Raw genomic sequence first — 12850 nt, forward strand, 5'->3', positions numbered from 1 at the left:
GAGATGAGCCTTCTGCCAGCTTTCAGCTAATATGTCAAGTGTTCTTTCATCTCTGCAATGCAAAATGAAGCAGTACAAATTAACTCAAGCCAATGCTAAATAAATATCCTCCTAAAACACTTGCAGTAAAATACAGTTTGTGCCCAGTGCTCCTTGTCCTGTCACCAAGCACCACAGGGAAAAGCCAGGTGTCACTTTCTTTTCATCCTCTCTTCATGGACAAGATTCTTCCCAAGCATCCTCTCAGCTAACTGAAGTGATCCCAGCTCTGATTTCCCTCATAAGAGACACTCTCCAGTCCCTCCATTGTGCCAGAGGCACTGTGCACAGCTGTCTCCAGTAGCTCCACTTCTCTCCTGTACTGAAGAGCCCAGAACTGGGCACAGCACTCCAGGCTCCATAAAGGTCAGTACTGAAAATGAGTAGTCCTCACCTATGCCTAGCAAACCAACACGCCTGAGGTATTATAATGGAAAACTTTATGACGTAGAAGGTGTAGATCTTAAGAAATTGCCTAGATGTCTTTTTTTTTATTATTATTAATTTCAGGGGCTAACCAAACTCAACAAGAAGAATAGAAACATAATTAACAGGATCAACAGCAGCTTCAGGACCCATATTCATCCTGTACCTAATTTCTTGGAAAAAATTTAGGGGGATTCCCAAGGGTGCAAAGTACCCCCAAAACTTCATCTTCTCAGAAAACACCATTTTCTCCAAAGATGACAAAAGTAGAAGTAGGCCCTTCTTTATGTAGACCCCAAGCTTTTGGAAGGACAGGATGTGTTAGCAATGCATAAGCTGTGTTCCAGCCTCTCCCTCATCTGTGTAACAGCCTGCTCCAAAGGGGAAATGCATCCCAAGTGCTTTTCTGCACTTGCTCCCTTATAAGGAAGGCTTTGCAGATGCTTGGAGGAAACCTCAGCTTATCTTCCCAACTGGACTGTCAGGCAGGTTTCAGATTTAAAATCCAACATATCTGCATGGGCCAGAACAGCTCCTCTGAACCTTATCTTTTACTTTTCAAAGACATGCCAAGGATCAGGGGGAGCGAAGAATGCAACAATTACACAAAACTTCCCTAGAGAGGGAAACAGAAACAGATGGGCTGGGTACCAAGCAAGTGTTAATACTGGAGTTAAGGCTTGGCTGCTAAAAAAAACAGGTTTCCAAAACTGAGGAGGTGAAACACTGCCTTGGAGGAGACATCTTAAGCATTTGTTCCTGTCTACAATCACAAGACAGGCATGTTAAGCAAACAGATTAATAGTTACTATGAATACAGTGTGGTGGGCTTTGTTGTTTCGTTTTGGGATTTTTTTCCTAAGTCTCCTTTTCTTTTTTCTCTCTAATGATCTTTTCCAGTACAACAAATCTTTTACAAATGGTGATACCAACCACTGAGGTCCCAGCAATGCTGGCTGGAATTGAGTGTCTTCCCTCTCCTTATTTATTTTAAATGGTGTGGGGGATATATCTATTTTTAAAATTTACTTATATCAACTAATCCCATCATCACATACCTTAAGTCCAACCGCCAGTTACGCTGCATTCTGCATTTGCAACTTTTTCTCCTATCTTCTGACAGCTCTTAGCCCTTGACTGTATGAATATCAGTTCAGCCTGTTGCTAATTTTGCACACATTTATGATCTTGTAAGGTTGATCTTCATTGTCTGTGATCCACCTCTGCTCTATGTGTCATGATTTTTTTAAGATACATTCAGTTGTACCTTAGCCAAGAAGTTAGTGCACTTACATAACAAAAGTAGGAAAGGACTAACACATGCAGGAATATACAATGAGCCTTCACCACAATAAAGATGTGCTGCATTTGTTTGTTCTCTCTTATCCACAAGAGCAGCCATTCATGAAGGAGATATGCTTCCAGCAAATTCACTGGCTGCTTCTGAGCACACATTAGGCTCCAGGCATCCAGGAGCTGTCTACTCGGTGTTCTCGAATCCGTCTGTATGCTGAAGTTGTGCCCTGAAGTCCTGGACTAACTTCCACATTCTGAGGACAAGAGGAGCATGCTTTCAAAGCCCTAACATATACCTATCAAAAAAATTAGTAAGGTTCTAAACGTTCATCAGCTGTCCTCTAAGTATTTTAGACAACATACTCTCAGTGATAATACAAACATCTCTACATTTACCCACCAGCTTTCAACATGCTTTTGTCCAGGGCTCACAAGTGCTATCCACTGGGCTGTGTTAAGCACTTCTCAAGGACTCTATTTACATTTTCTGGTGATAAACAGTCATCTGAAACACCAATAATGGTGTATAGCTTTCTTCTTCCACCAGCCATGTTTGCCTCTTCTGCAGTTTTCTTACCAATTCTGGGTTTTCTTCACCTCCTAGACTGTTGTTCTGTTGTGCTGATATCTGTTCTATTTGCTGATAGTTTATCAACATACTGCTTTGCTTCCCACACCTGCATTACTGATCAGGAGAACATGGAACATGTGCTGAACAACCCCAACAGCAGCCTGCATTTATGTGGTCCTTAGTTGATCACAGTACCAAAGTCCTATGCAGTACTAAGTCAATCTAACACCTCACTTGCACTGAAATGCAGAGTCAAGCTCCCCTCTCCTTTCCTCATTTTCAGCAGCATTTTCTTGCTCCAGCACTTACCCTTCAGAGAGCAGTTTCAGCTCATTAAACCAGACCAAAAAAAAAAAGATTCACTGTTGTTTGGGTTTTCTCAGTGGCTACGTTTTCCCAGGGAGAGAAGGATAAAATCAGTTAGCCTATTTCACCTATTTGCAATGTCATACTCTTTTATGTGAGATTAAATTCATCTGAATTGGAGCTGTGATACTTATTCCTTCACCCCCTTCTTCAGCAGAAAGAAATCCAGCTCAGACTAAACAACCCTGGACCTGCATTTCCTTCATGTCACATCTGAAAGCATCCTGCAATGCATAAGGAAAGGCACAGCAGTACTTAGTTGCTTTCTTAAGTGCAGGATATGATAAATCAGTAAGTGCTAATTACTGAGGGGTTGCAATCCACTTTATTCCACCCACAGAATGTAGTCTGTGCTGAAATACCTCAATTCAACTCTATTCCTTAGACAGCAAGTGTACTCAACAGCTCATACTGAGCACTATAATACAATCAGTTACAGTTGCACCTGCCAGATCATAAACAGATCACGTATACAGCTCATTGATAAGTAAAAACATCACCCTGTGAGGGTAAGGCAGAAGAGGAAACGTAATGACTCCAAGTGACTGTTCTTCCTCCTACAACTTAATGCTTTTATAGAATTAATCCCATGACTTTATTCTTCCAGGCACTCTACATCACACGTTAATATCCAGTTTTGTATACGGTACTTTGGAAAGGGAGCATCTATTTTCCACCATTCATTAACCCAATCTCTTACCCCAGGCATACCTATTTTTCACAGTTCATATTCTGAGGTTGCACAGTTTCTCTTAAGCAGATTTGTTTTTCACTTTTTTCCCCTCAGATATTGCACAATCATGCAGTCAAAGGCTCGCTTATCTCCCATAAACAAAAAAGTTTCCTTTAACCTACAAAAAAATCACATCATTAAGTCTAAGTGCATGCTTTGTTCTTTTCTCAGGGAATAGATGGCTTCCTTACAACTTCACTCAAAATTTATTGGGCTTTCGTGGTACTCAGGTTGAAAAGCATTATATGTTCTTATTAGAAGAAGCTGGAGTGGTATTTCACAATAAATAACAGGGGACATGATTATTTGCACCACATTCACTTTGGATGCTACTGAATAGAGAAAGACAACAACACAAGGTTGTTTATTTACATTTCTGAGCTTTGTAGAAAAACAGTGCTCATTAATGCAAACGCTGCTTGCCACACCCAACACTCACTGTATTTTAACTAGTCTAGTTAGATGTCTACCAGGTGACAGTGACATCTCTCACTGCAAGCCTCAGGAAGCATGCAGACCAGCATCTTCACTGCAACAGAATGGAAAGCCTACAACAAAGATCAGTTTTAGTATTCCATAGGAAGAAATAGCTTCAAATACCCTTACCAGGCAGAGCTGGCAACCTAAACAATGGGAACACAGTCCTCACACTTAAAAGGCACCAAAACATGAAGTGTGGATAAAAGACACCAAGGGGCAACTTGTCAAGGGTGCTTAGTTACACACAGAATAGGAACAGAGTGAGAAAGTAAACACAGAGCTCCCAATTCCCTCGTCCCTATCTCACCAAGTATTCCCAGTCAAGCCTTTGCATATAAAAAATAATCTTCTTGTTCTTAAGTAGTAAGAGAATAATTTCCACAGTTCACTGTGGCTTCAGTGACCTCCTCTAGTGACACACTTGCTAGACAGGGATTTAAAGAAAATAAATCACAAATTATCTGTAATCATTTCAAATCACATGGTTCTGAAGGAGATACAGTCCGGAATACTTTTACATCAACGTTTTCTAATTCAGTTCATTTCTACTTGCTGTTTCTACAAAGTTCTGAAACACTCAGCACCTTGAGATCAAAGGTCTGCATGCATTATCATGTATCTGATTCCAGAATGCACGTAAAAAGCTTACACCATTTCCATAGGGAAATCTCTCTTCATTCTTGTCAAAGCTGCACAATTTCAACTTCTCTATAAATAGTTTTTTTTATCCACTGCTACGCACACACAAAAAAAGCAAAACCAAACAAAGTAAAGCTTCTAACTTCTCAGTTCCTAGCCAGCTTTGGCCAATACCATAAACTCCTGTTTGCCTATCATACAGTGACTTTTCTTACCTTTGGAACAACTTCTCCTGAAATCCAGTTTCTTTTTCAAAGTATACTTTCTGTATTTTCTCAGCTGCTCATGATGGTTCAGATTTACAGTTTGGAAATGCAGTTTTCCAGATGTGAAAAATTCTGCCTGTTACAGATTCAGCAGTTTCCTAATTACATCTGCAGGGGAGATGCTTGATTCCTTACTTCCTCTCCATCATTATCATTTTACAGCTCTGCATCCATTCTCACCCTGACAACATTGCATTCTTGCTAGAAAATGACTCATATTTTAAGTCATGTTCTTTAATCTGGGGCTGTACTACACATGTTCAGGATCAATATTTGCATGGAATTTTTTTCCCTATCTGTACAAGTACTGGAAATTAATCTCTCTCCTTGCAGCAGAAATTAATCATTTTTTCAGGGTATCAACTCCAGTATTCCTCTAGTGATTATCCCAAACGAGAAAGAGAACAATTCCCAGGCAAAAGATGGCACAGCGTCATGTTCTACTAATTGCTTCCCTCAGAAGGGTCCAAACGCCCTGATGTGACCAAACAGAAGCAACAAATCCAACCTGAAGTTCCAATATAAACCCCATAGTTTATAATTATTTCCCTCTTTGGAATAGGGTATGAAGACAAGTATTAATAACTGCTTATTACGTTATGTTGATTTTTTTTTTTTCAATTTAGACTTAAAAGGGAATCAGTCAATTTATCCAGTCCCAGTTAATTTATTTTACAAGCTGTATATCTGTTTATACAGCCATGTGAAACAAGAAGTGTACCTTCTGGTTTCTTTTAAGGGCTTAGAAAGTGACCAAAGGTCTGCTTTGCTCAGGAAGCTAGACTAAAGCATTTCTGTTTGGTTGGGGTTTTTTTTCCAGCTATATAACTTGTGTGTCTGAGATTTGGTGGCTACACACGGACATCTTTTATTCAGTATCCAGCAACTGAAACTAGTGACACCACAGGAATATCACTGACACACAGCTGCTGTTTTGGACAACCGTGATGACAAATTCTGCTGTTGCTGAAGTCAGTGTTCTTTAAGCAGAACTAACGTTACAGCCCTGACAGAACACACAATGGCCACTCGTGGTTATTTGAGCTGCAGGCCTTTTGTAGGGTACAAAAACACAGTGTGATACTTCTTCATAGCCAAAGATTGTGTGTCACTCCTACGGGTTCACAGCTAAGGAAAGCTTGGTTAAAGAAGCCACCCCCACGGAGCAATTAACCACATCTGTGAAGCCCTGACTTGGTTTGAGACCAGCATCTCTGGCGGAGCCAGCCTGTGTTAAGCTCATATTTATCCCACTGACACATTCCGACTAGTCCAGACACATTATAACATGCTATGAAACAACACTGAACTTAATTTTAAACTGTAACAATTAGATAAAAGAGACCTGAGCCAAACTCAGCCCTGGCATTCCTATGTTCCTACTGCACAGTGGTCTCAGAGCTGTGATCCACTGACCAGAAACGAGTGCTTCCTCGTGAGCAATGAGAACAAAATATGCAAGAAGTTAGCTCAAATACCATAAAAAAAATAAAAATAAAAAAAATCAATCATCCCATCTAATGCCACGCCATTAGTTTTTGCCTTGACAGAATTACTGGATGTCTTACTGAGGTTTTGGTCAACACAGCTAAAGCAGAGAACATTTCTCACAGAGACCGTATCTATTTCTGACAGGAGAGGAGTTCTCAGTGTTTATGAAAACAAAAGCTGTTTCCCTAATAGTTCTTGCATCTCAAGCTATTCAAACCAGAGTACTGGAACACTGTGAGCTCCTAGGTCTAGATACAAACCACAGATGCATCCTCCCTCCCTATTAGGGCAAAAATCCTCAGGGAAAATAAAATGTCAGAGTGCACTGACAAAAAAAAAAAGACCTATGTTGTACTTGCATAGATCCTTAATCTGAATGTTAGAAGATCAAGTATCTATGGCAGGATCCAAGGCAAGAAGTCAGCACAGACAAATGACTTTGATACAATCCATCACAACTGAAACAAAGAAATCCTACATCCTTCAAGCAGTGAGTCCTGTTACTGCTTAACTCTGATCCCAGCTTTAGCAGCTTAACAGAGAGTTCCTGCAGAAACAAACTGGTGGATAGATCTCAGGTTTAAGTTCCACCAGTTGTCCCCATGCTGGAATCCATACCAAAACCCACACTGACTGAAGAAGGAGCCCTCACTTCTATACCTGAGCAGAAAAGCAGCAAATTCCTCTTGCAAAGTCACAGCCTCTCTACTGTTAAATGGTCGAACCCTAGAAAAACCTATGGTACAGACATTAACCTGACATCTTTTTCCTTAACATACATTACCACATTATGCATTTATCCTGAGTCCAATCCTACACTCAATTCCATTATGCAAAATAACCAAAAAGATTTAGCTTTTTTCCACATTAATTATGAAGAAAAAAAATCAAACAGAATTCACTTACCGAAGGATTTCTTTCCGAGTGAAGAATGTGCAATCCTGTTAAAAAACAACAGGTATTACTGTACTATATGAATACTGAAAATAAGTGCAAATAATTACTTTTTAATATTTCTGGAAGGAAAGTCAGATCTGGCAGAAAAAAAACATTAACAATGCCATTTTTTACCATCTAGTTTTGACTCAGAAAGGAATATAAGCTATCAAATCATTAAATTATTCCAAGGACAAGCTGTTGGGAAAAAATAAATTCTTAGAGTGAAACTCCTAGAGAAAAAGCATGCAGTTTGCTGAAATATTCCTCCAACGTGAAACAGCCAGAAGCAAAATTAAGATGAATAAAATATAGGTGAAAAATGTTCAACAAACAGATCTAGAAAACAATAAATAATGAGATTAAGAAAACTGTCTTAACTGTAACTTGCACTATAGATACAGGCAACTGTTTAAGAATAAAAGCCATGCACATACATCTGTATGCATTAGTTATTCACTCTTTTTACTGCTAATTAGTTTGCACTGCAGTCACTCCAGTGAAGGCTACAAACTCCCTTGAGCCAGGCAAGCAGACAGAAGGACAGCACCTGCCCTGAACAGCTGGATGCTAGGCAGCTTTCCCTCTGGTTACACACAACTGAAATAGCTTAATAGAATGGAAAGAAAAGCTGCTTGGACATGAAAGAAGGGCTTACAAGCATTCTGTGGTGGCTCTGCAATTCACGCTTGTTTAAATCACTGCTTATGAATGTCGGAGCTCTCCTGGGAGAACTGACACTTCACAAGTGATATGAGCAGTGGAACATTTTGCACTCACAAAACGTTGTATTTCCAGGTGTTGCAAAAGCACAATAGCACGTGCCATTAACGGAAGGAAATATTCCCTCATTTCACTATACTGCCTACTAGATGTTTAGGGCAAATTCTGCCCTGCCTTCAAAACCAGGAACACTGGTGGCAATGAAATGTTGGGTGATCAGTTTAGCTTCCTGCTCAGGCCGTAGATTTGGACAATATGCAGCTCTGTGTCACGGAGCTACCAGCTGATGGGGGGACTGGGGAAAGAGCATCAGCACAAATGCTACGGTGACAAAGGCACACAATTCTCGATGACCAGCTGCTTCTCTCACAGGCCTAGGTGGTGTGGCAGGATACACACTTAAGAATTCAGCTTATCTCCTTGCAAACATGTAAAATGTGTTTAAAATACTTAAAAGAGGAGTCTGACAAGATAAGAACAGCAGGCCTGAGCAGCCCTACTTAAAGAGTACATACAGCCATCATACCCTCCCCTCACTCTTGTTCCACACTTCAGGCAATGAGAAAATGCATTTCATTCCTAAGGTGAGAATTAATCTGGCCAGGAACGCTTGCTGCTTCAAAGGAGGGGAAAAGCAAATGATCACAGCTAGCTGAAGCAATCAACCAGCTTGTCTCAGGTGTCCAGGTATGGTATCAGTCCTGTCTGGTATCAATTACTGAGTTTGCTTGCTCTCCTCTGTATAAAGCAGCAGGAGAAGCAGCTTTGCCTTCCGTGTGTTGCACAGCAGAATAGTGTTACAAGGCAGCACAGGAAGGCACCTTGTGAGCTGCTAACAAAGATGTCACATTGTCTGGAACTGCACAAAGTGAAATAGGAGCCAGCTGGGAAAGTCTTCATTAATTCCAACGTGTTCACTGCTTACAATCAAACTGCCACTTAAGGATGCATCGTCTACTAGCAAAAGGCAGGTACAATCTCACAAATGATTGTGCTGCTCTGTAGAGCAATCATCCCATAATTATATAGGCTTGACAAAACAGTGGACACTTATTTAACTAGAAAGCTGACAGGTAGTTGATATGCAAATAGAGATAAAGAAGAAAAAGACAAGTTACCCTTCACCCTTCCAGAATCTTGTGAAAACACCACTAAGAAACTTAGGAAAAGATGATGATCTTTTTGCTAAAGGTCCACATCTGGCCTCTTTCTTTCTTTTGAGGAGTGCAGCTGATCCTGAACAGTACCTGCAAATGCCATGGCTTCGAGCTCTGAGATGGAAGTGCAGCCAGCTCTCTTGCTTCTCTCAGCTAATTTCTGCTTTTTCCCTTTCTGCTGACCTCACAGCAATGAGTAGTGTAATGGCATCAGAGAACTCTTCAAGTAAGAACTAATGTGTTTGGAAACTAACTGCACAAAAAGGGATCCAACTTCAGCATGGATCATCCCCTTTTTGCACCTTCCAACATAGTTTTACTTACACTAGCACCAGTGTAAGGGACAAATTTAAAACAAGTATCCATTGATGGCTGGAAAGAGGTACAGAACTGCTCTTTCTGTTGTAAGCACAGCCCCAAGTTGGATTAGAGCCACCATGGAACACAGGTCTAAGCATAATTCCATTCTGTAGTTGCTGGAACAACAGCAATTTAATTCCGATTTAATTAAAGACCTTCAGCCAGAGAAACACAGAGGTGATTCATCCAATTTTCTTCCGTCTACTTCATTCATACAGAAAAATACACAATGATGGACAACAAGTAGTACATTAACGTGTTGAATTAACTCCCTCATATGGAAAGGTGAAATGAATCCTGAGAAGCATTTTCGTTTATGCATATGACTACATCAATCTTCCTACAAATCCACGCATATCACAGAACACATTTCTTATCATGAAGGCTGTAGTTTAGTTAATCATGGACTTAAACACCAACCTGCCTACTCCACTTGAACACTAGAGCCACGAGGAGTCCTGCTAGAAAAGCACATAACTGCTCAAACACTATGGGAGGCCCCCTATGGCTTTCAGGTTATTTAGAGTGGAGGTCTTGGAAAGTTACCTCCTCCACCTCTTGGGAAAAAAACCCACTCCTCTTCTAAGATCTACTATCCCACTTAGTCTGCCCTTGAGCCCTTAGGAAGTGAGCTAATAAGAAGTCTGACATAAAGGAGCACTAATGGTTATTTGGAGATAAGATACTACTTCAACAAATCTGCAATTACAAAGACATAAAGCAAACAGAAAACTTCCTATTGATTTTAATGAGATCATTAGCTCATATAATGAGACTCGATTTTCATATTTGGCATTTAGGTGGCTTAACTGGTTCTTAAAATATTCTGCAGAGAAGAGACTCAGAGAGCTGGTGCACTTGGGTTGTTCAGAATCACTGAGTCATAGGATGGCTTGGGTTGGAAGGAACCTTGCAGCACATCCCATTCCAACCCCCTGACATGAGCTGGCTGCCACCCAGCAGGTCAGGCAGCCCAGGGCCCCTCCAGCCTGGACTTGGGCACCTCCAGGGATGGAGCTGGTACTGCTCAGGGCTTCATTCTTTGACCTGCTGTGTCAGGTGAATCCAAGTTTTGGACAAATGGTAGCACAGCTGTCCACTACCTTTCCTATTAGCCTTTAGGACCTCACCACAAGCTCCTAGACTGGTTCTGCTTTATATTTAGATCAACAGGGGTTTGAAAAAAAAAATAGGAGTAGAGATAATGGTGCTGAGAATGCTGATTAACTAACAGACTTTCATCTTACGTAATATACCCACACAGAGCATAAGGTAAGGTGAGGTAAGGAGAGGTACTCTTCCAGGATCAGACCACACAATGGTTTGTTCTGGGAGATCTAGTGCCCATCTCAGAGTGCAGCACACAGCTCACGAAGGTAAGCAGTCTGCTCAACAGAAGATGGCTGTGCATAAAGCACACAGTTCTCAAACAAAACTGATTTCATACAGGGGAGGGCAACGTTTATCAGCAAGGAAGAAAAACTGAAGAATAGAATCAAATGAGAAAACAGCAAAATACCTCTGCTCAAATGTGCAAAGGTACTGCAGAATGGTATTTCTTGCACCCATTAAGTGCATACTTCTTCTTTACAACAATACATGTATAATTATTCAGTTATGTGCATAATTTCTGATCCTGTAACAGCCAGACCAGAAAGCTTTATAAGCAAATAAATGCAACAAAGTAGTCATAAATAAAAAAGTCACTCCCAATTGGACAGTCTCAGAAGCCAACAGGCCACAGGTAAAGCAAACCAATGATGAACAGGTACTTGGATAATATCCTCAGGCCAAGACAGATGAATCCCTTCTAGCTATCTGACTAGGCAGCTCTTCAGAAATGAGAGGTGCTGAATGTTGTGTTTTAAATATTAACACTGTATAGAAATATTTCAGAGTTTTCATTTGGAAAACCCCAAATGTTCTTCAGCACTGTGGCAAAAGGACTCAATCTGTCTAAGAACGCTTCAATTGAAACACCATGAAAACATCATCTTGTTAAACAATCAAAAATCAAGAGTTAAAAGGTGCTAGATAAAATGAAAGGTGCTTACATGTAGTAGTTGCATTATAATCTCTATGCAGAACATATGCTTTTGGATTCTAATTGGCACACAAGTGAGACCAGGATAGAGCTGTCATGTGAGACTGAATCAGTAGCACATTTATATGTATTTTCATCACTGTGAATATATAGAGTTACTGGAAAACAGTGATGCTTGCACCAGCCTTTCAGTTGCAGAACTGTGTGAGTTCTGTAGGGAATCTAGATTTCAACAGTAAAAAAATAATAATAAAAGTCAGCATCAGTATCTGCATTTGTAATGCTGTATGAACGTTTATTTTAGAAAACACTAGTCACAGGCAACAATATCAGTGGAGATTTTAACATTCTCTTTGTTTCTTAGCATATATATTTTTTATCTACATGTGGAAAACCTCTACAGCCCCCACTGAGCTTCAGCAGGCTGAACCTGCAGCTGTGAGAAGCAGTGGGGCACTGGAGTGAAAGCAGCTGAGCATAGGAAACTGGCAAAGAAACAGGCTGTCAGCAAATGCAATTTTGCTCAGTCCATAGATGCAGCAAACAGTAACCTGAAACCAGAAAGGGGCTGCAGGATGATTTCAGAAAGCCTTCCTTCATTACTGTGCTACTGGAAGTGTGCACATTAATGGCAATACTTTATCAAACTGAGAAGTGCTTTTGGCAGAGGATCCTGCAGGACCTGTGGTGAGTGTGCTTTTTGTACTCTTGCCCCCCAAAGAGCTCATTTGCATCACAGATCCTGATTGAGCCAAGCACAGCTTTTAAAAAACCCAAAACTAAGTTACAAAGATATTTTCAACTTTCACGTGACATTTCTTGACATCTAAAGTACTCTATCTCACCTGATTTTGCACACTCCTCATGAAGTATAGTTTAGTCCAACTCTTGTATTTTAATAGAAAGTTAGCCCTGTAATAGGCAAATTCCTTTGGAAAAGACAGCACAGTGATTATTACACACTACCACTACTCACTGCACTAGTGCCTTGAAGACAACCAGAATAAAGACCATCTCGTTATGGTGCTGCATGAAATAATGTAAACAAATCTAGCAATTAACAAATAAAAAAATAATTGACTTCAAGTACAGAGTATTACCTGAAATAAAATGCTTCTGTCCTATGCTCTCTAAGTTACACCTGTTAAGGAAGCAATTAGAACTGAACTCAAATTCAGAGCACTTATTCAAACAACTGCAGTGAAAGCAGTGAGATCCAAGAGCAGTCGGTCCAAAACACGAGCACAGCTTCTAGGCATTTCCTGTTCAATATAACCGTGTTACTCAGTGAAAAATGCAGTGCACCGAGGCCAGTAGATGGCC

At 40.4% G+C, this 12850-nt stretch overlaps 2 protein-coding genes across 3 annotated transcripts in view; both read right to left on the reverse strand.

Moving 5' to 3' along the window:
* Positions 1-12850, reverse strand: part of ACSBG1 (acyl-CoA synthetase bubblegum family member 1) — a 99413-nt gene that overhangs the window by 42701 nt on the left and 43862 nt on the right. The gene's annotated exons all lie outside the window — the stretch shown is intronic.
* The window catches only part of CIB2 (calcium and integrin binding family member 2), a 31076-nt gene that overhangs the window by 15211 nt on the left and 3015 nt on the right, over positions 1-12850 (reverse strand). The window contains exon 2 of one of the 2 annotated variants that reach the window (XM_065733576.1): positions 7214-7248. The exons of the other annotated variant lie outside the window; for it this stretch is intronic. Within the exon in view, the coding sequence (XP_065589648.1) occupies positions 7214-7248 (35 nt within the window). The remainder of the gene's footprint in view (positions 1-7213; positions 7249-12850) is intronic. 2 annotated transcript variants of the gene reach the window in all.

Source organism: Cyrtonyx montezumae, unplaced genomic scaffold (assembly GCF_038088225.1).
Source record: "Cyrtonyx montezumae isolate F1298 unplaced genomic scaffold, pur_monq_1.0 scaffold_17, whole genome shotgun sequence".
Classification (NCBI taxonomy): Eukaryota; Metazoa; Chordata; class Aves; order Galliformes; family Odontophoridae; genus Cyrtonyx; species Cyrtonyx montezumae.